The sequence below is a fragment of the Rana temporaria genome, chromosome 3 (genome assembly GCF_905171775.1).
Source record: "Rana temporaria chromosome 3, aRanTem1.1, whole genome shotgun sequence".
In the NCBI taxonomy this organism is placed as follows: Eukaryota; Metazoa; Chordata; class Amphibia; order Anura; family Ranidae; genus Rana; species Rana temporaria.
In genome coordinates this window covers 129,342,275-129,369,482 of record NC_053491.1, presented here as the reverse complement: position 1 = coordinate 129,369,482, position 27,208 = coordinate 129,342,275, and the positions used below count along the sequence as shown (strand labels likewise).

At 44.9% G+C, this 27,208-nt stretch overlaps 1 protein-coding gene across 2 annotated transcripts in view; it reads left to right on the top strand.

Moving 5' to 3' along the window:
- DMTF1 (cyclin D binding myb like transcription factor 1) overlaps nucleotides 1-21,607 on the top strand; it is an 84,361-nt gene extending 62,754 nt beyond the window's left edge. For both annotated transcript variants that reach the window (XM_040343431.1, XM_040343430.1), the window contains 4 exons: nucleotides 1,513-1,671; nucleotides 4,474-4,851; nucleotides 16,192-16,333; nucleotides 20,822-21,607. In XM_040343431.1, the coding sequence (XP_040199365.1) occupies nucleotides 1,513-1,671; nucleotides 4,474-4,851; nucleotides 16,192-16,333; nucleotides 20,822-20,919 (777 nt within the window). In that variant the 3' untranslated portion in view covers nucleotides 20,920-21,607. The remainder of the gene's footprint in view (nucleotides 1-1,512; nucleotides 1,672-4,473; nucleotides 4,852-16,191; nucleotides 16,334-20,821) is intronic.
- The last annotated feature ends 5,601 nt before the right edge of the window (nucleotides 21,608-27,208 follow it).

Below are 27,208 nucleotides of genomic sequence, written 5' to 3'. Positions count from 1 at the left end.
AGGAAGTCCCACTCCTCCTGAAGCCCCCACTCCCCCCCCCCAAAAAAAATTACATGCCAAATGAGGCATGTAAGGGGGTGAGGAGTGGGATAAGCGGAAGTTCCAATTTTGGGTGGAACTCCACTTTAATGATTATGTACCATTAATGTGCCATCCATTCAGAAGATCGTACTTTTGTTGCTGTATTCTTTGCATCCAAGCCTTTTGGGAAGTGAGGAAAACATAGTTGAGTTGGTCAAAACGAATGTACAGTATGTTCCTATGGATAAACAGTACGTTTGTGGGGTTTTAAATGCGTATTATCTTTCAAAGAAATCAATTATAACCCATATTTAAAAATAAGCCATTTTATTGATATGTAACCAACCTAAAACTTGCTATTAAAAGGATCACATAAGAAAACCATGTATTGTATACCCTCTCAAAGTAACTCCTATGAGCTCATCCACAGTATATAACATACAAATAGGGGACATATTATCCTAAGGCCACCCAAGACGTAGAAAGAAGTGTATCAAATGTGCTGTAGGTGTAGACTATGCACATGAAGAGGTGCTTCCTATAGATCAAGCTCTTTTCAACGTGTTTCGTGTTGCGCTTATCGCTTCCTCAGGAGTGGGGTATGCAAAAGTATTTTGTCTTGGCTGATCGGCACAAGGGGAAAACACTCACTCCAAAGAAGTACACAAGGGGCACCAGTGGGACAGGTATAACAGGTGTAGGCATCCTGTGTGCTTGCTGTCCCTTAGAATATAAAACGTATCCTACACAGGATCCCTCCTATAAGGATTCCAATGTGACCCTGAATATGAATCTTAGCCTCTCTAGATGCATGGCTGTGCACTCTGGTGGCTCTGAATGGGGATAAGCCTGCCTCTAGACACATTTCCCCACTATTTCTGTTCTGAAAATAACTCAAGTATTGGATTTTCCCTCACTTTCAGTCCCAGGGACAAGGGTTACTTAGACAAAGGGAGAGAGTGAATCTTCCTAAAAGGAAAATCATTAAAAAGTTCCTGGGGATTTTGACTACCCCCCCCCCCCCCAAATCCTGGCTGCTTTAGCCGCCTTATGGAAGCTTCAATCCCCAGTTCTGTTTTGTTGGGCCTGTGTTTTTGTTGCTTGCTCCTCAGTTGGACTGCTTTTGGACATTTCAATAGTATCTAAATCACTGTGTCACTAAATAGATGACAGGGATAATAGGACTTTTGTACTCACCATAAAATCCTATTTTGGTGTTCATTGAGGTCCCACCCCTTTGTGTTTATAATCCTGCTCTTGGGGCCGCTTGCTACGAACTGAGACCTGCTGGGTGGAGGATCGGTTCTCTTGGGCTGGCCTATGGCTGTTTGTTTGCCAGTGTCACAATTCTCCTGTAAGCAGCAGTATAACCAGACCGTAGCTATATTTCTGTGTCCTGCAATGGGCTCCAAGAAAGGGATGTTCTGGTGAGAACAAAAATCCTATTTCTTTAGAAGATTTTTTAGTGACTTGTTTATTTTTCTCTTCCAGTCATTCTATTTACAGCCAGCCGGCACGACAGGCACCTTCATTCTGCAAACAGGATCTTCCCAAAGTCTTCCATTATCCCTGGCATCCAGTCCATCTGTAACATTGACATCCAGCACTTCCCCAGCATCACCAGAGCAAATCATTGTGCACGCCTTATCCGTAAGTAGGAATCCCTTGTACTGGATGCATGTGTAATATAACTGCTGTTGGATCAAAATTGTCCCATGCCCTTACTTACAGTGTCAAAATACTTTAAAAATATGTTTTATGCTTTCTGTACTATAGCAGCTAGCTTGGCATTAAAGTGATCTAGTTTATTGGTTAGTTCAAAGCAAAGAACATTTATAGCTAGATTCAGAGACAGTTACGCCAGCGTATCAGTAGATACGCCGTCGTAACTCTGAATCTACGCCGTCGTAAATTTAAGCGTATTCTGGAAACCAGATACGCTTAAATTAGGCTAAGATACGAGCGGCGTGAGTCTCTTACGCCGTCGTATATTAGGGTGCATATTTACTCTGGCCGCTAGGTGCCGCTTCCGTTGATTTCGGCGTAGAATATGCAAATGAGCTAGATACGCCGATTCAGAAACGTACGTGCGCCCGGTGCATTTTTTTACGTCGTTTACTTAAGGCTTTTTCCGGCGCAAAGTTAGTCGAACAAATAGCTGGCCTAGCCAATGTTAAGTATGGCCGTCGTTCCCGCGTCGAAATTTGAAAATTTGACGGTGTCCGTGAATGGGGCTGGACGTAATTTATGTTCACGTCGAAACCAATACGTTCTTTCGGCGTACTTTGGAGCAATGCACACTGGGATATGTCCACGGACGGCGCATGCGCCGTTCGTTAAAAATGTCAATCACGTTGGGTCACCAGTCATTAACATAAAAAAAACGCCCCCCTGTTCCACATTTGAATTAGGCGCGCTTAGGCCGGCCCATTTATGCTACGCCGCCGTAACTTAGGAGGCAAGTGCTTTGTGAATACAGCACTTGCCTCTCTGACTTACGGAGGCGTAGCGTATATGCGATACGCTACGCCGCCTCAAAATTAAGCCAGTCTATCTGAATCTGGCTATTAGTCTTTAGTTTTCATCGGCATATATCATCAACATATCAACATATACTGTATATACACAAGTAAATGTTACCATAATAACGCATGACTGATATTTCGCTGTGTTAAAATGTTATGATATACAGAAATGAAGGAAGACTCAGGAGATTTATTAGAGGATCTATGATAAAGCCATGACACACTTAGCTGGGAATATTGAACATCCCTTTGAAATATCTTTATACCCAGTCTAAAGCAGTTAATTGTGAGAAATTCTCTGAGCAGCCCAATGCAAGATGTGCAAAAATGGTGTGAGACCTGCAAACCATACCTATACCATTGATGAGATACCAATACCATGTTTATAGCAGAATTATACAGTGCAGAATCCTTTTTTTTCCCTAAAGCTCCTCTAACTTTTTATACTGTTCCTAATCATGTTTTCTCAAATGCAGTACAGTACTGTGTGTAGGTCAGGGGTGTCCAAACTTTTGACCTTCCTAGACCACATTGGAAGAAGAGGAATTGTCCTGGGCCGCATGTGCTCGGGCACGGCAGCCCATTCTTTAGAATAGGCTGCTGTGCCTGTGCCCGTGCCTGTGTTTCATGCAGGACCGATCATTCTTGAACAGCAGTGGCCAGGACATCATGGATCATAGATTTTAAAACTGTCCTTGAATTTACTTCCCTGTTGCTACCTGCTGTTGCCGGTGCTTTTACAAAAAGACACCCCTGGCATCCCTTTGGCTGTGGCAGTACCTGTTCCTGTGTTTCGTCAGATTCGGTTCAGCAACCCGTCAGAATTGGTAACGGAAGTGACGTTCCGTCGCCGCCATCTTGCTACATCCCGCACTCCTCCATAGTAAGGATACTCTGAGAAGGGGAAAGCAGACATCTTGTTACACCCATCGGAGTTTTGCATTTTACACTTATATTTATCAGTAAAATGAGTTTATATAATGAAATCCAGTACTTAGAACTCCGTCGGACTGTTATGATGTTGAATTTTAAAAGCAGCGGCAAACCTGCTAATTTCACAGGTTTGCTAATCTGACAGAAGTTTGCTGCTTTAAATTCAATATCTAACCAGTCAGACAGACTCCTAAGCACTGTATTTGACTATATCAACTCACTTTCCTGTTAAAAATAAGTGTGAAATGGAAATCTTTGGTGGGTGTAACAAGATGTCCGCTTTCCCCCTTCTCAGAGTATCCTTACTATGGGGAAGTGTAGGGTGTAGCAAGATGGCGGCGACGGAACGTCACTTCCGTTACCAATTCTGACGGGTCGCCAAATCTGACGAAACACCTGCATTCTCTGTGCCGCCATGGCCTCTATGCATATACATTTACGGCATCCCTGCATCCCTCCATACGTGCTGGCCGCTGTGGCTTGCTAGGCTGCATGCTGAACTCTCCTGGGCCGCAGGTTTGACACCCCTGGTGTAGATAATATGGGCCAAACTAAGCAACTAAGAAGAAATCTTCATGACGACTAGTAAAAGAAATAACGGACGTTCTTATAGCAGGCCATTATGTAATGTAATTCCTTTTGGCATTATGGTGCTTATGGAGGACTTGACATCGGAAAACAAGGTGTTGTAACATTTCTACAGTTCAGCTCTCTGGCTTGTGTGGATGGTGCTTATAAAGTACTGCAACCAAACTTCTGTTACTAAAGGAAACCCCACGAAAAAAGGAGCATGTTTCCTGTAAGGTATATACCATATCATTGGGTTGAGAAGATATACTCAATTATGGTAAGTGTCAAGCTTTTCCATTGAAAAAGAAAACATTTCTTGAGTAAGAGAAGAATTACTGTTATTTAATAAGAATGGGTGCATTTGTGAGGATGTTAGTGCACAGTGTATGTGGATCCCTCTAATCGTGTTCTCTCATATTTACAGCCAGAACACCTCCTAAGTACAAATGACAATGTCACTCTCCACTGCCACACGCCTGGAATTATAATTCGAACACTTGCTTCGGATGACATCTCTTCACCCTTCACTCAGACTGAGCTCTCTATAGACTCTGCCTTACATCAAGAAGATTTGAACAGTCCTCAGAGTTGTCATGAATCTGACCATCTTTCCCAGGAGATCCACCATAATGACATTAACGGTAGACATGACTCTTTGTATTGCACTGAGCAGTCCTCAAAGATGAGGGTGGGGAGTACTATGAAGCTGTTACCACATCCTGATGTAACAAAGGACATAACTGTTGTGGGGGTAAAACCTAGTGAAGCTTGCATTGACTTGGAAGCAAACCTTATGGAAAAGGTAAGAATAGAAAACATGAATGCTATGACGTTACATTGCAAGTCCCCTTGTTGGTCAACTTGCCACCTTGTAATCCTGCAACATACACAGACCCACTAAAAATGGTTCAGCAGGAACCGGCCGAGATTGGAACCGTGTATGGTGTAACGGCTACCCCAGTAGTGAGAGGGTATCAGCCGTTGGAGACGTCCTTTTCCCTGGCAAGTTGCGATATGCAAGTACAGCTGGTATAACCCCATCCACAAGATCCAGAGAGAGAGAGTCAGGTTCAGCGGTAAAATGAGCAGAATAATAATCCTATCGAATGCCCTTTCAAGAACGAGACGGGGCTACGTTTTGAAGGGTCAAGTAGACTGTTTTAATGGTACATTTTCCTGGTTTATATCTAGTTACAAGCTGTTACAGGAACAATGAAACTCTCCGCCCCCTCCTCACACAGAGGGGGGCTTCAATACAGATACTTTGAGATACTGACATCCCCTTGAGCTAATCGTTACATATGGGCAGGCTGAATGTACCCAAGTTCATCGATCTATCAACTTGGGTACAACCAGCCTGCTGGATTTTAAATGTGATTATTTCTAGTGGCTGTTAAAGCCACTAGCAATAATTACTGTGTTCTTCTGGCGGGGACAGCTTCCCCCACTGGGAGAACACAATGGCTCCACGGGAGGGATTCCCCCATCAACACTGATTGTGTTGGTGGGGGAATCAATCGATTTTTCTTTCCTGCAACCCATGGTTGAGAAAAAGAAGAAATGGCTGCACATCCAAAGTTTCCAAAAATGCCTTTTATTGCAGACGGTCAAAATACACCAGGGACACCAAGTGTTAGTCACGTAGATGCGTTTCACACATCTGACCTGTGCTTAATCACTACAACCCATGGTTACAAGAAAGAAAATCGCTCATTCTATGGCCGGCTTTTTTTGCTTTCCCATGTGTGCTTTCTAGAATCTTACTTTTTTTTAAATATATTGCGCTCTTCCCAGTTGGGAGGTTCCCCCTTTATCTGTAATATGTAATAGTGTTCCATGTACAAAGAGCTCTGCCCTGTCCCAAATAGTGGTTATGAAGTGCCCATCAACTAGAATTTTCCAATAACAGGAGAAGTCTTGCATAGAGAGGGCTTAAAGGGTCCCCACAACCCAAAAGGGGAGGGCGGCTGGACTATTGCGGTACAAAGTGAGTATGTAAACTCAGAAAAGGTACATGTATAATAAATGATAAATTTATTAATGTAGCAACAGATAAAAACAAACAAGAATATACAGGGTGGGCCATTTATATGGATACACCTTAATAAAATGGGAATGGTTGGTGATATTAACTTCCTGTTTGTGGCACATTAGTATATGTAAGGGGGGGAAACTTTTCAAGATGGGTGGTGACCATGGCGGCAACCATTCCCATTTTATTAAGGTGTATCCATATAAATGGCCCACCCTGTACAATAAAATAGGACGTCGTGACAAACTACACATGTTACCGAAACTAATAATCCCCTTGGGGAAAAACGCGGTGGAAGTAGTCACGAGGGGAGCCCTACTAGTTTTGCGGCGAAGCCGCTTCGTCAGGAGAAGTTCTAAAATTGACATACAATCAGTGGCTGAAAAAAGGTATTGAACAAAAAGTTCTGAAATTAATTGACATACAATCAGTGGCTAGAAAAAAAGGTATTGAACAAGTACAAAAATTCATACAAGCAAACCTAACAGCAACATAATACAATATAAACGTTGGGGAACAAGGGCTATGCTGCTTACCTAAGGAGATCCCGCCAGCCTCCCGTGCCAGCCAAGGGGGACGGATGAGGAGATGGACCTATCGGCTAGATTTAAGAGGTGACCATAAGTAAAACATTACATTTTTATGGGAGGGGGATAGTGGTGTGCATGCGTGATGCGTGAACCAACCAGTGCCAAAGTAAATATGAAAAACGGTGGGGATGGGGGGGTGCAAATGGAGTGAAGAAAAATGTGGAGGGGCGGGGAGGGCAAGGGGGAGAGGAGAGGGGAGGGACGGAGAAAGAGGGGGTAAAAACGGAGGGGAGGGGAGGGGGGAAAAACAGGAGAAAATAAGGTACAGGAAGGGGGGGGGGTAGGGTGGAGAACAGGGGAGGAGAAGGGGAGAGGGAAGGTAGGGGGGGCAGGGAGGAGGGGAAACTAGTAGAGACTCCCCTCGTGACTATTTCCACCGCGTTTTTCCCCAAGGAGATTATTAGTTTCGGTTACGTGCGGTTTGTCACGGCGTCCTATATTATTGTATATTCTTGTTTGTTTTTATCTGTTGCTACATTAATACATTTTATAATTTATCTATGTACCTTTTCTGAGTTTACCTACTCACTTTGTACCGCAATAGTCCAGCCGCCCTCCACTTTTGGTCTTTTAGTTGTGGGCACCCTTTAAGCCAGTGGTTCTCAACCTGGGGGTCGGGACACCTTTGGGGGTCGAATTACGATTTGCCAGGGGTCACCAAACCCCAGGCTGTTCCTGAAGCGCGCAACACTCTCCCAGCCTTTTCACGGCCGCCCACTCAGCCTATTCGCAGCTGACCACTAGAGGTCAGCTGACTGGTGAGGAATGTAAAGTGGGAGGGGCTAGAGGAGACCCCATCTTCTGATTTCAACATAGGGGTCACTGCTGCGAGACACCACAAAGCCAGTGACACAGTGAGTAGCATTGCCTGTGATTATATTTGCCATTCAAAGTCCTCACTACAGTTCTCAGATCAGCAGATGACCTTGATCAAGAACACCTAAATGGGCTGATCAGAACTCCCCCAGCACTGCTACTTTTCCCATTCCCCCCACCCCATCAACAAGGAGTAAGAAAAAGAATAAAAATAGAGAATACATAGGGAGAGGATAGAGGGGGAGGAACAAAGAAAAATGGAGAGAAAGAACAAGAAACTCGGCTAGAGAGAGAGCGATGGGGGGGGGGAAACAAGAAATTAGGATAGAGGGCGATAAAAGGGAAAGAAAGGAGATCAAGGAGAGTGGTACACCCTAAAATGTGGAGTGGAAGGGACTCAGGGATTGATAAGTGTCCGTGGGTTAGGGGTGCAAGTTACTTGCCTTGCCTTGCCTTGGGTGCTGACAACCCACGCTACAAAATTAATTTTACTGTTAGGGGTCCCCACAACTTGGGAAATTTTATCAAGGGGTCACGGCACTAGTAGGGTTGAGAACCACTGCTTTAAGCCCTCTCTTTATTCAACATTGACTTTCTGGATGATGGTACTATTATTAATTAGATTACGTGTTCTTTATTAAGAGGCTTAAAATGAATTCAACAGGAGAAAGCTGATGGGCTAGTTGTATTAGCAAGTCTACTAACGATGCAGGAGTGTCATGATTTCTGAATACTGGTACTAAGGCATTTGCCAGAGTATAGGGCACTACCCGTTCTATGTGTTTTTCATAAGCTTTCCACCTGTTTATGTATATTTTGTTAGTTTCAGTTGTGTAGATATTTTTGCTAGTTTAATTTTTTTTTTTTTTAACAATAGATTTTTATTGAAAGTATTTACTTAACAGTACAGATTAAAATTGTCACATTAATCCTTAGTAACCAACTGAGTTACCTTGGTTCATAAGATTGTTCTTATAACAATACAGTACTTGGTAGCCTGTACCAGCCTACCCCTACCGGGTTCAATCTGTAGGCATTGGCTAGGCTTTCAATTGGGTTAACTATTTGTATATAGAAAATCATAAAGAAACAGAAAATGTATGCACATATATACACATATATATATATATACACATACATACAGAAATGAACTTAACAAAACTTGCTACACAGATCAATAAAGTAGGTCCAGGATAATACATTACAGCTGGGGTAAGCATATATCTGACTTTGACGTATTTCAAACTTGACAATAGATTAAATATTACACTCTTAAGTATTTGGATGCTCTAGGATGGGTGATCCAAGCTAACCATTTCTTTCTGAACGTAGTAATGGAATAGTTTTTATAAGCCAGCATTAATTCCTATTGGGCCTTTATATTGATTCTAGCTATAACTGTCGATAAGTTGGGCGCGTCTTTGGATTTCCACAGGCTGGTTATAGTGAGTCTTGCTGCTACTAGTGTGTGGAATACAATTGTTCTATATTCTTTAGGATAGATATCCAGATTGATACCTAGTAAAGCTGTGGCAGGGTTTAGTTTATTTAGGATGCCTGTGAGATATGCTATAAAGCAGGGGTCTCAAACTCAAATTACCTGAGGGCCACAAGACAAGTTTCCATATCCCATGGGGGGCCGCATGCAAACTTTCAAACTTCAAAAACAGTACTGGTGTCAGCGAACGCATTATTAACCCTGACCACTACACTACACACTGACCACTCACCATCAGGGTACAGCACATCAGGGCACAGGGCACAGCACACATGAGTGCACAGCGCACATCAGGGTACAAAGCCCAGCACATCAGGGTACAGGGCACATCAGAGCACAGAACATAGGGGTACAGCACAACAGGCCACATCAGGGCAGGGCATATCAGGACAGGGCACATGGCACAGTGCAGGACATGGCACATCAGGGCGCAGCACATCAGGACAGGGTACAGGGCACATCAGGGTACAGGGCACATGAAACAGCACATCAGGGTACAAAGCCCAGCACATCAGGGTACATGGGGCACATCAGGGTACATGGGGCACATGGCACATCAGGGTACATGGGCCACATCAGGGTACATGGGGCACAATCACAGCACATCAGGGCACATGGGGCACATACAAGCACACCAGGGCACATGGGGCACATGAGAGCACAATCAGGGAACATGGGGCACATGAGAGCACATCAGGGCACAGCACATCAGGACAGGGCACATGGCACATCAGGGTACAGGACATGGCACATCAGGGCACAGCACATCAGGACAGGGCACATGGCACATCAGGGTACAGGACATGGCACATCAGGGCACAGCACATCAGGACAGGGCACATGGCACATCAGGGTACAGGGCACATGAAACAGCACATCAGGGTACATAGCCCAGTACATCAGGGTACCCCATGTACCCCGATGTGCTGGGCTTTGTACCCTGATGTGCTGTTTCATGTGCCCTGTACCCTGATGTGCCATGTGCCCTGATGTGCTGGGCTTTGTACCCTGATGTGCTGTTTCATGTGCCCTGTACCCTGATGTGCCATGTGCCCTGTCCTGATGTGCTGTGCCATGTCCTGTACCCTGATGTGCCATGTGCCCTGTCCTGATGTGCTGTGCCCCATGTGCCCTGATGTGCCCCATGTTCCCCGATTGTGCCCTGATGTGTTCTCATGTGCCCCATGGCACATCAGGGTACATTGGCCACATCAGGGCACAATCAGAGCACATGGGGCATAGCAGGGCACATACGATCACACCAGGGCACAATCAGGGCACATGGGGCACATCAGGGCACAATCAGGGAACATGGGGCACATGAGAGCACATCAGGGCACATGGGGCACAGCACATCAGGACAGGGCACATGGCACATCAGGGTACAGGGCACAGGGTACCCTGATGTACAGAGCCCAGCACATCAGGGTACATGAGGCACATCAGGGTACATGGGGCACATGAGGGCACATGGCACATTGGGGCACATGAGGGTACATGGGGCACATCAGGGCACATGAGAGCACATCAGGGCACATGAGAGCACATCAGGGCCCCAGAGAGCAGATAAGGGCACAATCAGGGCACATGAGGGCACATGGGAGCACACCAGGGCACATGAGAGCACATCAGAGCACATGAGAGCACATCGGGGCACATCAGGGCACATGAGAGCACATCAGGGCACATGAGAGCACATCAGGGCACAATCAGGGCACATGAAAGCACATCAGGGCACATGAGAGCACATGAGGGCACATGAGAGCACATTAGGGCACAATCAGGGCACATGAGAGCACATCAGAGCACATGAGAGCACATCAGGGCACATGAGAGCACATCAGGGCACAATCAGGGCACAATCAGGGCACATGAAAGCACATCAGGGTACATGAGAGCACATGAGGGCACATGAGAGCACATTAGGGCACAATCAGGGCACATGAGAGCACATCAGAGCACATGAGAGCACATCAGGGCACATGAGAGCACATCAGGGCACAATCAGGGCACATGAAAGCACATCAGGGCACATGAGAGCACATCAGGGCACAATCAGGGCACATGAAAGCATATCAGGGCACATTAGGGCACAATCAGGGCACATGAGAGCACACCAGGGCACATGAGAGCACACCAGGGCACATGAGAGCACACCAGGGCACAGGTCAGCATTTACTTGTTGTTTTCTTCAAAGGCAGCGCAGGAAGCGTCTGTCATAAGTTCACTTGTCTCTCATGTCACGCTGCTACTCCCCGGCAGCCCCCCCCCTCTCTTCTCGTCCATCTCAGATGATGTCACAAGCAAATGGGGATGGACGAGAAGAGAGGAGGGGCCGCCGGGGAGTAGCAGTGTGACATGAGAGACAAGTGAACTTATGACAGACGCTTCCTGCGCTACTCTTCATGCACCTCGATCTACACTTCCGCGGCACCCGCGGGCCATTTAAATATGATATGGAAACATATCTGGAAAGGCTGCTTTGTTGGGTTTTGGAGTGAGGAGAGTAGAGAGCAGTGTTTGTGGATTCCTCTGATTTCAAATATAGAAGACTTTTATTAAAGCAATTGCTTCAAAGCAGATGTTGTGCACACATTTTCCATATTTCATCAAAATGTAGATTGCAATCTTATATAATCAACCAAGATCTAATTCATAGATAGTATAAATAAAAGAAACAGAAAGTAAAGTCTCATACACACGATCGGATTATCCCACAGGAATTGTGTGATGACAGGCTGTTGTCAGAAAATCCGACCGTTTGTACACTCCATCTGACAATTGTTGTCGGATTTTCCGCGGACAAATGTGGGATAGCATGCTTTAAAATTGTCCGCCAACAAATGTGTGTTGTCGGATTATCCGATCGTGTGTACACAAGTCTGTCGGAAAAAACTCCAAAGTACAAACACGCATGGTCGGAAGCAATGCTCACCATAACACAACATTAGCAGAAGTTGCCCAAAGGGTGGCGCTAAAGAGCTGAAAAACCAAGTGGTTTCATGTTTGCCGTTTGCCGTTTGTATGCAAGACATGTTCCTAGCCAACGCCCTTTCGGACAAAAGTCCTACACAGAAATCCGATCATTTGTACGAGGCTTAAGAGGGATAGCTATCCCCACTCTTTTTCTCACCTCCTATTTCATAGCAGAGTGTGTAGCAGATCTTGCAGCCCACATTTGCCCTATGGCAGCTAAGAGTCATAATTGTGACTGCCATATTGCGTTCTGTCAAAAAATAAGTTTCCATGAACAAGTATTTGAGAACACCCGCAAGATCTCACCTCTATAGTGGTTGTGTGCCTTGATAGAACAGTAGGTATATTTTAGTGCGTAATCGCAGGTATGTTGCAGGTTTTTTGAGAGGGGTCTGGCTGCAGACTGGAGCTCCATGTTTGACAGGAAACGTGACCTCCACTTTTTTTTTTTATGAACTTTAATGTCACAAACATTCAATAGACACTAGAAACAAGTCGTGGAGGTCAAATTTTCCTGTCACATCTGTATTTCCCTAAGGATACCTGTCTGCAGACTGGAGCTCCACAGGAATCATGTGACCTCCACAGTTTTTGTCTTTAATCAACTTTAACTCTTTTGCTGCCAAAGCTGTTTTTGCATATTTTTTTTTTGCAGACATGTTTAAAAATCATTTTTAGCCTAAAGATTACATAAACCCCCCAAACGTGATATATTTTTTTAAAGCAGACACCCTAGAGAATAAAATAGTGTTAGATTTTTATGTCGCACGATATTGACGCAAAGGTGTAGGAAAGGCACATTTTCAGTAAAAGACACAATAAGGCCTCTTTCACACGGTCCGTGTCCGTGTGCGGGCTCCGCTTTGCTCAGCGGGGATCGCTCCGTCGATCACCGCTGACCCGGCAGATGACAGGTCTGTCTCTGCACACTGTGCAGGGACCGACCTGTCAGAGCGCCGCTCTCCCCTATGGGAGATCGGATGACAACTGACGGTAGAGTCCGTTGTCATCCGATTCGCCAGACGGATGGAAAATAGGGCTTTCCTCCATCACACTTTGGCGGATCGGAGCGGGTCGGATGTCAGCAGGTCCGCCTAAAAAAACTGGCAGGTGGACCTGAACGGTCTACCCGTGTGAAAGAGCCCTAAAAGGAATTTATAGGGAAAACAAATGCAATAAATTACCCACAATTTTGGTAACATATAAAATATGAGGTTGTACTGAGTAGAAGGATACCCAACATGTCAAACCTTAAATTTGCGTGCACCAGTGAAATGGCGACAAACTTCTGTACCCTGTATTTTCTATAGGCAACGCTTCAAAAGCCCCCTGTAGGTCATCAGTTTAGTTTTTTACGGCGGAGGTCTGGTGCTAGAAATATTGCTCTCACTCCGGCCTTTCAATCGTAGGCACCCCTGATACGTGTTTGCGTTTGTACATGCATATGTGTGGGAATGGGGGGCCCTCTAAAAGATTTTTCTTGGGGGGGAGGGGTTTATGTGCTTGGGTGTAACTTTTTTTTACTTAAAGCAGAGCTCCATCCAAAAGGGAAAGCTCCGCTTGTGTGCCTCCTCCTCCCCTCTGCTGCTACATTTGACAACTTTTGGGGGGGGGGGGGGGGTTTGACCGGTTCCCACTCCCACCTCCGCCTCAGTTCGGCTCCCTCCTCCTTCCCCCACAGCCGGCCCATTTACAGAGCGCAGCGCAATTTGCGCTTGCGCAGTAGGAAACTGGCTGTGAATCTGCGTGGATTAGCCAAAATGGCAGCGCCAGCACCCGGAGAGCTGATTCAAGAATCGGCTTGGGGGAAGACACTGCTGTATGCCTGGGCAGGTAAGTTCCCTAATATTAAAAGGAAACAGCCACAGTAATTTTAGCTGCTGACTTTTAATTGTATTGTTGGAGGGGGGGGGGGGGCGGGGGCGGCACTGCATGTCTCCTCTATGCTCCACAGTGGGGGGGGGGGGAGTATTTGAGGGGGTTGGTGGTCTATAAGTGGAGGGAGGGGTGGTATTTGAGGTGCTGTCAGTGGAGGAAGAGGGTGGTATTTGGGGGAGTTGGGGGTCTGTCAGTGGGGGGTGGGTTGGTATACTGTAAATATTGTAGTTGCTGACTTTTAATATTAGAGAATATTAGGCATCCAGCAGTGTCTTCAACTGATCCGATTCTTGAATCGGCTCTTGGGTGCTGCTGCCGCCACTTTGGATAAGGGAAACCGGACGTGAGCCGTGCGGCTTCACAGCTGGTTTCCTACTGTGCATGCGCTGGAAGTGGGAGTGGATACCTGTCAAAACAAAACAAAGTTTTGCTTATGTCTTTATGAATTATACAGAGCGTCTTCCTTCTGTATGCTCAAGGATTCCAATAAGTCTGAGATTGTTACATCTAAGCCTGTCACTAGATCTTCAACTCTCATTTCTTGTGCATTTAACCTGGAGCGTAGCACGGCCATGTCTTGTTTCAAGGGTGTAGCTTGATCCTCTCAATCTCCCAACCTGCCTTCCAGGTAGATTCTCTTATTTTCAGCATGTCATACCTGAGTAGAGCAATGTCCTCTTTAAAGCGGGGGTTCACCCTATACAAAAAAAAGCATAAAATTAGGCATAGTAGCGCAAGCTACAGTATGCCTGTCTTAATTTTTTTATCCCCGTACTCACTGTGTAATCGTACATAGAAGATTCCGACTCCCCCCGGGGAATGGGCGTTCCAATCCAGACGGAAGGTGATTGACGGCCGGCTCTGGCGCGTCACGCTTCTCCGGAAATAGCCGAAAAAGGCTTGGCTCTTCACGGCGCCTGCGCATAGTCTGTGCGCAGGCGCCGTGAAGAGCCGAGACCTACTCCGGCTGTCTTCGGGGAGCGTGACGTGCCAGAGCCGGCCGTCAATCACCCTCCCTCTTGAAAGGAACGCCCATTCCCCGTGGGCAGTCGGAATCTTCTATCTACGATTACACAGTGAGTACGGGGATAAAAAAATTAAGACAGGCATACTGTAGCTTGCGCTACTATGCCTAATTTTATGCTAAAAAGTTGTTCTGCAGGGTGAAACACCGCTTTAAGGCTCTAAATTTGGGTAGAGATGGAAGATTTTTTATTGCCTGTAGGATTCCTTCCAGAATGGGTACATGATGGTATGTTAGGCTTTGTGGAGCACACGGGGTCTCCTGAAGTAAGCCTTTCCTTCCCTGCATTCTGCCCCTACCTTTCCAATAACGTGGCCTCCTAGTTCTCAAGGATATGATCAGTGTTTTCAGGGGGCACAGAAGAAAACATTTTTGGGGGGCGCAAACAAACTGAAAAATTCTGAAAGAATAAAAAACCATCAATTGCAGCCTTACTGTGCCCATCAAATGCTGCCACTGTGCCCATCAAATGCTGCCACTGTGCCCATCAAACGCAGCCACTATGCCCCAAATGCTGCCACTGTGCCAATTAAATGCTGCCACTGTGCCCCCCCACCTGCCTGTCGTCTGCTCGGCACTTACCCTGTCTCGGGTCGGCAGCGGGTGATGGCGGCAGGCAGCGAGCGGTGTCCTCCATGTCTTCCTCAATGTTTTCTCCCGCCCACTCCTCCCGTCCTCTCCTATGATTGGACGCCTAAGAGGCGCCAATCACAGCGCCTGTTGTTTCAGGCAATCAGGTGACAGACCCGAGCACCTGATTGGCGGAGAGGTGGTTTATTGTTATATTCATTCGCTTTCCTAACACACAGAGTGAACTGCGAGCGCCCAGCATGGAGCTTGCTGTACACCTTTTTTGACACCTATTAGAGCCTATGGTTTTAATCAGGTGATTAAAAAAAATGCCTCGCCGCTGTAATTCAGATGCCCGGAGCCCAAAAAGGGGCCGGGCGCCTGAATAGGCGGTGTCAGTGGCGGCCATAGATAGATTCATGCAATGCATGAATCTATCTATTGGTGATAGAGAAGTGGCAGGAGAGAGGGGCGACACCCGTGCACCCTTATGGATGCACAACCACTGCACTAATGTATCATGAGTTGTAGGTATAATAATTTTTAGCCCTGAGCCCGTAAAGTTATATTTCAAGGGTTCCTCTGCGTTAAAAAGGTTGAGAAAGGCTGCATTAAACTTTATAAGGGAATCAGGTAGGGGACATCGTTTTTTTTTTTTTTCTTGCATCAATATATTACATTTTAACATCATTTACCAACATTGTAATTTCTAATGAACTGCATATGAATAGTCTGTATACCTTTTTTATTTGGTACAGAATCTTGGACCTTCTGCTCTAGAAGAACATGCCAGCAAGCCTCCAGTAGAAGGAACAGTGCTTATTGTCCCATCATGTCATAGTTACATTCAAAGTGATGATATTGATGGAGAGTCTGTGCTTCCTCTTACCACACTTGCAGGTAGCCGGCTTTATTGTGTTATTTTTGTGTCCGATTTATAGTTGATGTTTGTGTTGGTTCATTTACAGTTGTGAATGGGTATTATGAAAATATGACATATTTGTAAAGGAGAACCAAGTACAATTATGAGAATTTGTCATCAAAATAAAAAGTGCCGGCATCTAGAAATAGCTGCACATACTTGCCAAATGCTGAACTGCGCCAAGCTGATGGGCAAAGCTTTGGCACTTCCAGATAGTGGCTAATCTTCCCTTCCTATTCTATCTCCTTTCATGTCTATTAGCCAGTGAGGCTGCCAGTCATAGTGCTGGGCCAATAGGAATGTTTCGGGGGTGGGTACAACATAACCACAAGTGTCAAAGCTTTGCCTGTCAGAACTGGAGCCCCCTCAAGGCCCGTACACACGATCAGACTTTTTGACAACAAACCTCCGATGGACCTGTTTTTGCAGACATTCCACCGTGTGCACACTCCATCGGGCAAACCTTTTCGCTTTTTCATCAGACAAATTTTCGCTGTGTGAACAGGCAAACTTTCTGGCAAAAAATGTCCTACGTCGGCTAATCCGATCGTGTGTACACAAGTCCATCGGACTAAAGTCCAAGGTACAAACACGCATTCTCAGAACCAATGCTAAAGATCAGACAACAATAGCAGAAGTTGCCCAAATGGTGGCGGTAAAGAGCAGAAAAAACACGTAGTGCGTCTATTACGTCACTACTTTCGTGTTTGTTGGCTGAAAAAGTCCTACCGTGTGTACACCTACCGTGTGTATGCATACCAAGTTCACGGACAACGCCCTTCGGAGCAAAATCCATGGAAAAGTCAGTTGGAAGTCCGATCGTGTGTATGAGGCTTCAAAGTTACAGGACTTTAAATTTTTAGCAGTTTTTTAAAGTTATTGACACATTCTCTTTAAAAAGCAGAATCTTCTTTAAATGAGTAGTTGTGTTTTTTCAAATCCCTAAATGTTACCAATTTTTCTTACTGCAGCTCTTCAAATTCCAACAAGCTTCCTTTCTATTCCCCCACCTCTGTATAATGCTGACATTTTCTGCAGGACAGGAAAAGTTTTCATCACATCATATGAACTGAGATTTTCTGCCCAACTGTGCTATGTGAGAAGGAAAGGGCACATAAGAAGCTAAAAGTTCAGTTTGTATAGCTTCAAACTGTCTTGTTGGAGCTTACACAGTGCTATAGGCTATTTATCTAACCCCATGTGACAGTGATGGACCAATCGTGAGTCACTAGTGTCACATGGGGGAAGTGAATGAGTCACATGCTCACTCATACCTCATAGTGCCATGTAGTGCACTTTGTCAGGGGAGCAAAGGAAAGGTATGATGCTGGTAGAGCAGGGGAAGGGAGTTAAGTGATTTTATTTTTCCCTCTATGGGCAAAAGAATGTTTGCTTTAGGAAAAAAAAAAAGAAAAAAACATTTATTTATATGATTGCCTAAAGTCCAGAACACAGCTGTCACTTTCAAAACTGGCACGTAATTTGCTCACAGAGATCTGCGACTTGTATTTCCCAGCGGAATACAAGTGCAATGATCACCACACTCTTAGTCCATTGACACGTCCTCCACAGTGGTGGTGCGTCCATAAAGGGCTCAGGAGCGCCGCCCTCTCTCTCCTGCCACCTGTCTATCACCAATAGATAGATTCATGCATTGCATGAATCTATCTATTGTCACCGCTGCCGTGCCCTATTCAGGTGTCTGGTCCCTTGTCGAGCGCCGGGCATCTGAATTACAGCGGTGGGGGTGTTTGCAATGCTGTGTGTTCGCTGTTTACTCAGTGTTGTGTTAGGGAAGCGAATAAATCGATTTCCCAACACTGACCCGCCTCTCAGTCAATCAGGTGCTCGGGTCTGGTTACCTGATTGGATGAAGCGACAAGCGATGTGATTGGAAGCCTATCAGGCGTCCAATCATAGCAGAGGACGGGAGAAGACATCGAGAGGACTCGGAGTGTGGAGGACAGCGGCGTGACAGGTAAGGCTGCATTCACACCTCGGCGTACTAAATCGCAGCGTTTTGTCCCGCGAATTGCGGCGACAAATAGCAGCGTTTTGTACCGCGATTCGTGGCGAGAAAACGCCACGATTGTGAATGCAGCCTTCACCCCCTCTATGGAGATGGTTCACATCTCCTATGCCGAACGCCGAAAGACGCCTGAAAAAAAGGTCCGGGACTTTTTTTCAGGCGACAGGCGGCAGGCGTTCGGCGTGGAGATGTGAACCATCTCCATAGAGGGCAATGTTACATCATCCCTCTGGCGTGTCGGGGCGGCAGCGGGCGTCACACTACAGGCGACAAAACGCCTAGGTGTGAATGGGCTCTAAGTGCTGGGCGGGGGATGCACACTGGGGCACCATTTGATGGGGCACACTGGGGCACCATTTGATGGGGCACACTGGCGGCCATTGATGGGGCACACTGGCGGCCATTGATGGGGCACACTGGCGGCCATTGATGGGGCACACTGGCAGCAATTGATGGGGCACAGTGGCAGCAATTGATGGGTACAGTAACTGTGTTTGATGGCTCAGTGGCGGTAATTTATGGGTACAGTGGCTGTGTTTGATGGGCACAGTGCCTGCGTTTGTTTTTGTTTTTTTTCAGTTTGTTTGCGCCCCCCCAAAAATTTGGAGCACCAGCCGTCACTGTTTCTCCAGCTCACCAACTTCTTTATGGGGAGGAAGTTGGAAGAAGAGTCTGCAGGAGCCTGACATTGTGGGGAAAAAAATGCAAATTTTTCCCTGTAAATATATGTGCATTTATTAATATTATTTAGGTGGATATGCCTGTGTTTGCTTTTATAAAGCTGAACTCTGGGATAAGCAAATATTTTCTAAAAACAAGAGGGCCATGTACAAACTTGAAGTGGTTCTAAAGGTAGAAGTTTTTTTTGTTTTTTTTTTGTTTTACCTTAATCCATTCTATGCATTAAAGTGGAAGTAAAGTCCACTTTTTAACTTTGTACCTACGGATAAGCTTATAATTAGGCTTCAAAAGAAAAGAAAAAAGCTGGATTCGCGCTAAAAAAAGATTATAGATACCTTAGTGAAAAAGTAATAAGTAAAATAATAAAAATATGTGTACATATCTGTGAAAAAAATAGTCCAAAAAAGATGAGAAGGCAAAAACTTCTCTTGCAAAGTCTTTGGTATATATAAAGGTTAAATTTGTGTTCAGTCTATAAAGTGTTAAAAAAAACACTGCTGCAATGGATGATGACATTGTGGAAACCACCACCAAAACGAAAATACTGACCCTTACCAGAGTCTATGATCCTAACGGATCAAATAGTGCAGGAAGTATCACAATCCAAAGGATAAATGTAAGTAATCACCGATCACGTCACAGAACATCCAAAGAAAAAGATACAGAACAGATGATCCCAATGGGGATCAGACAGAGCAGGGAAGGTGTAATCCAGCATGGGGGAATGAAATGTCCTCGATGTTATGGTCCTCGAGGTCACCAATGGAGTGGCAGAGTGTCCATAAACAAGAAAAGACTCACATAGTGTATTACCGCCATAAAATTTAATATAAAGATAGACGGATACACTTACAATTGCGAAGATAAAAACAGCATAAAATGTAAACAGCCGGCCGGCGTAACAGAACGAGGATTCGCCCTCAGCGTGCGGTGACGTCGCCTCCCGACGTTTCGTCTGAAAGAGACTTGATCACGGGATATAATAATAATAATATTTAGGCTTACCTGTAGATACAGTGAATATCTGCTAAACTTGCACTATTTAGGAGATATTCACATAGCATGCAGCCAGTGACCCAGCGCATGCACGGCATACCCGAGCTGTACCTTCAGAGCTTTGAGCCGGAGCTCCCGTGCACAACGTCATTTCAGCCCTAGCCATTCATAGAGCCAGAGTCCATGAACCCAAAAGGTTGAAGATAGACGTGCCTGGGGGGTGACAGCACTGTGCTGGGGTCTCTGTGTCCAGTTAAGTCTGTCATAATGTGCTAGTACATTATGACTTAAATCTGCAGGGGGTTTCTTGTAAAAAAAAAAAAAACCTGCAGGGGGGCACAATTTCCTTTTTTTTTTGCGATCTACTACCCCTTTAAAATAAAAAATAAAAACTTTTGCATGCAGTTCCCTGCCCAAACCCCTCCTCCCCTTTACTTACCTGAGTTTGATCTCGATCCAGCTATGTGCACGAGAGCAGAGACTCTGTCTGCGCTCTCCCACCTCATTGGCTCAGAGACAGCGCCTCCTAATAACTAGATTTGTAAGGACAGGGCGTGCAAAGTAGATTTGTGGATTTTAAGAAAAACTATTTAAATGAAAGTGTTTGTGCTCAGAGTTCAGCTCTAAATTTATGTTTTTATATATGTTATTTTCCAATATTTTTATATTTATATCATTGTATAATAGCTTTTGCATGGTTGATTTTACCCATTATGTTCTGCCATGTAAAAAACTGATCATCTTTATTAATTTTTTCTAGATCCAATATTGCAGCATCACAGGAATAAATGCCACAGTCTTGTCTCCTCGGTTGATGGACCAGACTCTGACGACTTGAAAGATGTGGAGGATTTATAGAACTGCTTCCTAACCATTCCTAGACTTGCTGCACGCAATCTACTTTTCACCCTCACTTAGCTGCTACAGACCAGTTACTATTACACTACAAATGATGCACTATTATGTTATCACCAGCTTCTATTGTTACAGTCAGGTATTTTCAGTGTCATTACCCAGCTATGCTCCTAAATTGAATCCTTTATCATAGTCACTTTGTCAGCCAAAGTTTCATTTGGCTGCATTTATGCCTCTGCAAGAGAGGTGTGTTACCGTTCATCACTATAGAAGGCACCTTTACATGTGAAGCAGCAGGGCAGAAATTCAACCCATCACTCCAAAATGCACTCATTGTCACCCATTCATAATAGTCTTGGGGCAGACAAACCACTGTGAGTGAAATTGCACACATTATTACTGCCCTGGAACTAGCACTAGTCTTAAAAGTTGGATGAAATCAGTCTTAGGACATAAATATGAGCCTTAATAAAGCTACAAACTGATTGTACAATCACCTTTTAGATTTACCAACAAGCATATGATGTAATCTCCAGTGCAATTGGATAGAAATTGATTTGATTGCATGGGTTTGGCCTCATTACATTGCAAATATGATGGTACAATCAGACTGTAGTGCAGGGGTGCCCAACCTTTTGAAGACGGAGGGCCACAATAAGCAGAGCGGGTGGATGGCAGCCCACTCAACTCTATAGAACCCACTCTGCTCTTTTTTTATTTTTTATAAGCAGATCGGATTGGAGGTAGGCGTTTTTAAACGGACACAACACCATTTACATCTGCCGCTCCTTAGGCCTCGTACAGACGAGAGGATATCCGCTGGAAATGGTCCCCTGGACCGTTTCCAGCGGATAAATCCTCTGGTGGATTTGGATCTGATGGCTGTACACACCATCAGATCGATATCCCCGCGGAATACATCCGCGGTGATGTGGCCGCGACGATGACGCGGCGACGTGCGCGACCCTGGAAGGTAAATACTTCCACGCATGCGTCGAATCATTACGACGCATGCGAGGGATGGGAGCGGAAGGACTGATCCGGTGAGTCTGTACAGACAACCAGATCAGTCCGCTGGACTGGATTCCAGCGGATAGATTTTGTAGCATGCTAAGAAATTTTTATCCGCTGGGAATCCGTCGGCTGGATTTTTATCCGCTGGGAAATGTCCGCTAGGCCGTACACACGACCGGATCTATCTGCTGGAACTGATCCGCGGATCAATCCCAGCGGATAGATCCGGTCGTGTGTACGGGGCCTTAGAGGTGGAGGGTCTGATTGGGTCGGTCTGACTGTGTGAAAGGGGCCTAAGGCTGCTTTCACACCGATGCACTGTTGTTTACCCGCATCACGAGTGCAGCACAGTTCACCTGGGGCTTTCCTGCAGGTTAGCTGCACCTTGCCATAGACTTCTATTATATTCTGTAGGTGTGGTGCACTTTTAGAAAGCACACCAAACTCACAGGTAATAGAAGTCTATGGCTCACTGCAGGTAACCCGCAGGTGCACCACTCTGCACCTGCGGATCAGTTTAAAAGCAGCCCAGTAACCACTGCAGAACAGATATGCCCATACTTACACCATGATTTTAGTAATAAACTTAGCTTTAATAACAGTCTTCAATTATATTCCATCCCAAAGCAGGAGGTCGAGGGCCACATCAGAGGGCTCCACGGGCCACTGGTTGGGCACCCCTGCTGTAGTGTGTCCTAAGTGCTGGTGATGTCACAAGTTACCACTAAGTAGGTGTTGCTGTTTAAAAAAAATGCAAACGTGTTGTTGTCATGTGACATTACAGCCATAGAAGAAAGGTTGTTTATAGAAAAACTGAGATTGAATTTTGATTTTAATATATCGTTTTAAACTAAAAAAAAAAAACTTCTAGTGTGACCCTAATCTTACAGAGCTCTGATGAGACTGACCTGTGCTATAAAAGAGACATATAGGGCCATCACTGACCTAGAGGGTTTATTTACTAAAGGAAAATGAGCTGTTCACTTTACTAGGGTATTTATTAAGCTAAGGGAATATTCCCTTGCAAATTTAACAGCTCATTTACCTTTAGTAAATCAACCCTTCTAGGTCTGTGATGGCAAACCTTGGCAGCCCAGATGTTTTGGAACTACATTTCCCATGATGCTCGACTACACTGCAGAGTGCATGAGCATCATGGGAAACGTAGTTCCAAAACATCTGAGGTGCCAAGGTTCGCCATCACTGTTCTAGGTATTAGTCAGTTGCCGGGTCTTGGGCAATGCTTTATTTACAGAGGTTGCTTTGCTTTTAGTTTACAAATGCCACACAGGTTTATTGTAGAAGTTTGTTATACAATATTAGACTTTTAATGGTTGGCTGGGTTTTTGAAGCAAATTCTGACATGCTACTATTGTACAGTATATTGTTTTCCATATAGAGCACTACAGTTGATTACCTTCATCTAGTAATGTAAAAAAAAAACTAAAACAAGCCTGTCAAAAGGTGCTAATATATGTATTTGCTATTTATAGGTTTAAGATTTATACCTAAAGTGTGACGTGACAAGATGGAATCCAGGTTTATGCTGAAAAATTATTATTTTTATCCCCTTCTGTTGAGCAACTTCTAAATATCTGATGGCTGCAGCTGCAACTATTCCAAGTTATGGCCACTGTGAATTTTAGCTGCAAGGCATATGATGATATGTTTACACACATTCCTATGTAGCAGTAAGCGCAATTCCATAGGCCACATACACAACGATGACTGAGAAAGCCTAAAGTATAACTAAAGGCAAAACTTTTTTTCAGTTTTGGACAGAGTGGAGAGGGATTAAAACACTTCTCAGTTCTTATAGCGATCTGTGTCCCTGGTAAGGAGATTCACCCTCTCTATTTGTCCTGTTTACTGATAAAAGAGAATCCCACATTTTGGGTTGTCCCCAGAAAAGTAATGGAGGGTAAATCTTCCAATGGGGATACTAGTTTTGGTGACCTGTGAGCAGGGCTGATCCTAGGGTCACAAGCACCCCACATGGGCGTGGTCATTTACTAACTCCTCCCCTTTACAAATGTTTCTATGGCAACAACTCAACCACAGAAATGCTCCCCCACAAAGTCTTCATTACCCTGGGATCCTTACACAATCTCTTAACAATAAACAAAAGTGTGAGAGCCCGGGTGCTGTCAAACTGGAGCGGTGCGCTGGCAGGACATCCAAAAATGTCATGCAAGTAGCTTCTTTGAGGCACTTTAGTGTGTGTATACACCGCTCCTAAAGTGCCTCTGCCCATTGAAACCAATGGTCAGCGCCACGGTAGTGGTGCTTTGAACCCTTTAGTTGGCCACTAGTGGGGGTTAAAAGTACCACTAAAACTATGGTAAAGCGCTGCTAAAACTAGCAGCGCTTTGCCGCTGACACCCCCGCACTGTCAGTGTGAAATCTATCATGCCATGAAACATCTAGAGCAGGGGTAGCCCAGAGCACGTGTAAAGGGATGCTATTCTCCAGCACACTGAACACTGTGACTCACCTAGGTTCTCGCTGCAGCCCGAGATAGAGATGGAAGGGGAGGCATTCCAACTGGAGTTGGTAGAGTCAGTGCGGGATCCCAGTGTGAGGAATTCATTACTGCACATCAGCATTCAGCAGCCACTGAAAACTAGAACCCTTGTGTCAGGAAGAGGAGCGACCCCTCCTCTGAGCACTGCCAGAAGGAGGGGAGAATTCTGGCACTTTGGCACCTGGGTGCAAAGCACCCTGCCTAGGATCAGCCCTGCCTGTGAGCCCTCAAGGAATTCCTTTAAACCGGAGTTCCACCCAAAGTGGAACATCCGCTTTAAGGACTCCTGACCCCCTGACACATTTGGCATGTTATTTATTTTGAATGAATTGAATTGAAATTAATGTATTTAGAAATGTTCTGCGAATTGGATGCGGTTTAAGCCACACTCCATTCGAATAGGTGTGAACCCGGCCTTAATAAACACAGAAATGGGTGGAATGCCGCTTTTAATTTGCAGGGATTTCCTCTCACTTCTTGTATGGCTATGGCTATGGAACTGGAAGTGAAGGGAACACTCCCCAATGGGACACAGATGGCGAAAAAAAAATTCTGATGGGGGTTATAACCCTGCTTTGCTCCATGCAAAATGAAAAAAAAAAGTTTTGCCTATAGTTCTACGGTAAATAAAAATTTTGACAACATGAATAATTTTTCTATGGACCTGATAAAAAAAAAAAACACACACTGAGCTAAGTAAAACTAGCCAAAGAAATAGCAGCACTTCAAATATTAGAGAACCTGAACTGTGGACACTGTGCCCAAAACACTTTCCATGCCTTTTTCCACATCGTGTCTCTCTTTGGAGGTGGCCATCTTGGGAGAAGCAGGGCTTTGCTTTCACATGTCAGAGCTGCTTGCAAATGACTGGCGGAGGGATATTCAAGGAGGTGCAGAAAGCACAGTTACACACAATGGATGAAACAGAAGCAGGTTTATCCTTGCATTGCAGGTCCTTAGATACAGCTTTCTCTCCAGTAAGGAGCACTTTAGTCACATCACCACATCTCATGTAAACTAGCAGTCAGCGGCACAGTGCCTTAGATCTCACACTGCAGATATAGAATGATGATGCTCAAGGCACAGGAAGGTCACTGCTATTTGTCAACAGGAATTTAGGACAAAGATCAAAATCTATCACGGTACTGCTTAGTCACAGTTAATAATTTTCCTAAAACATAGCAAATCTTCACTTTTTGACCTTGGGGCTACTTTAAGTGCTACTTAAAAAGATTAGTGTGAGATTAACTCAAAAGTATAACTAAAGGCCGATTTTTTTTTTTTTTTTTTTTTATTAGAGCCGAGATGGAAGAGAACAACTGTTAGGGATGGTGACACTCCCTAATGTTGTCTAAGACAGCAATAGAAACCTATTTGTCCTGTTCATCATTACCATTGATAATGAAAGTGAAATAAAATCCCAAATTTTGAATTGCCAGCAGAATGAGGGTAAAGGAAAAGCTTCCAATGGGGACACTAGTTCTGGTGACAACCAGGGATTCCCTCCCACTTCCTGTTTTGGCTATGGGACAGAAAGGGCTGTAAAGAAAAATGGACCGGGGTTATAACCATCCCTTACTCCAGTAGTTCTCAACCTCAGTCCTCAAGTACGCCCAACGGGCCATGTTTTCAGGTTTCCCTTTACTTTGCACAGCTGCTTTAAATCAATTTCAATGACATGGAATTGATTAGAGCTATTTTATCCAAGGGAAGTTCCCAAAACATGGCTCATTGGGGGTACTTGAGAGTTGAGTTTAAAAACCACTGCCTTATGCTATCCAAAAAAGACAAAACTTGTGGGTGGAGGCCAAGCTTAGCTGTGTGTCTTGGGATCGAGCCTGCACGAGTGCCCCCATAGAAAGCAGCTTTCTAAGGGGCACTTGGGGGGGGGGGGACCCCCAGGAGGATCAGGGCTGCGCAGTGCAGTTAGGTATAACATGTTTTACATGATTAAAAAAAAAAATCTTTACAATCTCTGCTGACGTCCATCAACAAATCATGTGCAAGCAAGTTTTGTCCTTGCATGATTAGGTTTTGCAAAGTGAATGTTCACATTCACTAAAATCACATTCGCCAAGTTAAAAGTTACTGGCAAAAGGAGCATCCTATTTACCATTAGTCAATCAAACCCATTGTTTAATTTTAACTGTATTTTGGCTGAGTGATCAAAAAAAAGTCCAGGTCGCTGCAAGACCCCTTTCACACTGAGCCGCAGCCTCGTTAGCGCTAAAGCGCCGCTCGTTTTAGCGGCACGATTTTAACCCCACAGAAGGGGTTAAAAGCACCTGTGTTGCAGCACTTCCAAAGTGCTTTGGAAGCGCTGACCATTCATTAGACTGAAACAAAATGTATAAGCCAGAGAAATAGTTTTGTTTTTTCTCATTAAGGATTTACTGAACCTTTCAGGGTAAGCGCTTTTTATTTATGGATTTACAATGAAGGTTAATCAAAAGGGGACTTGAAGGTTATATTTGCTATTGTGCCGTTACACTTGCATGACCATGCTAAAAGTATTGTAAAATGTTGTACCTGTTGAGTCCTACATATGAAAAGGAGTTTGCCTGAGGAACACGGGCAACCATTTTAATTGCTGTACCCTGTGGCAATGAAAAAAGGGCATCCAGACAGCTTGACATTTCTGGAATCAGTGTTCTCTTTCTTGTTACTAATATAACTCATGTACTTTCCATATGAACAGCGCCATCGAGTCACAGATAAAGCCTGGTACACACGGCTCGCAAGGAGGTCCTCGCT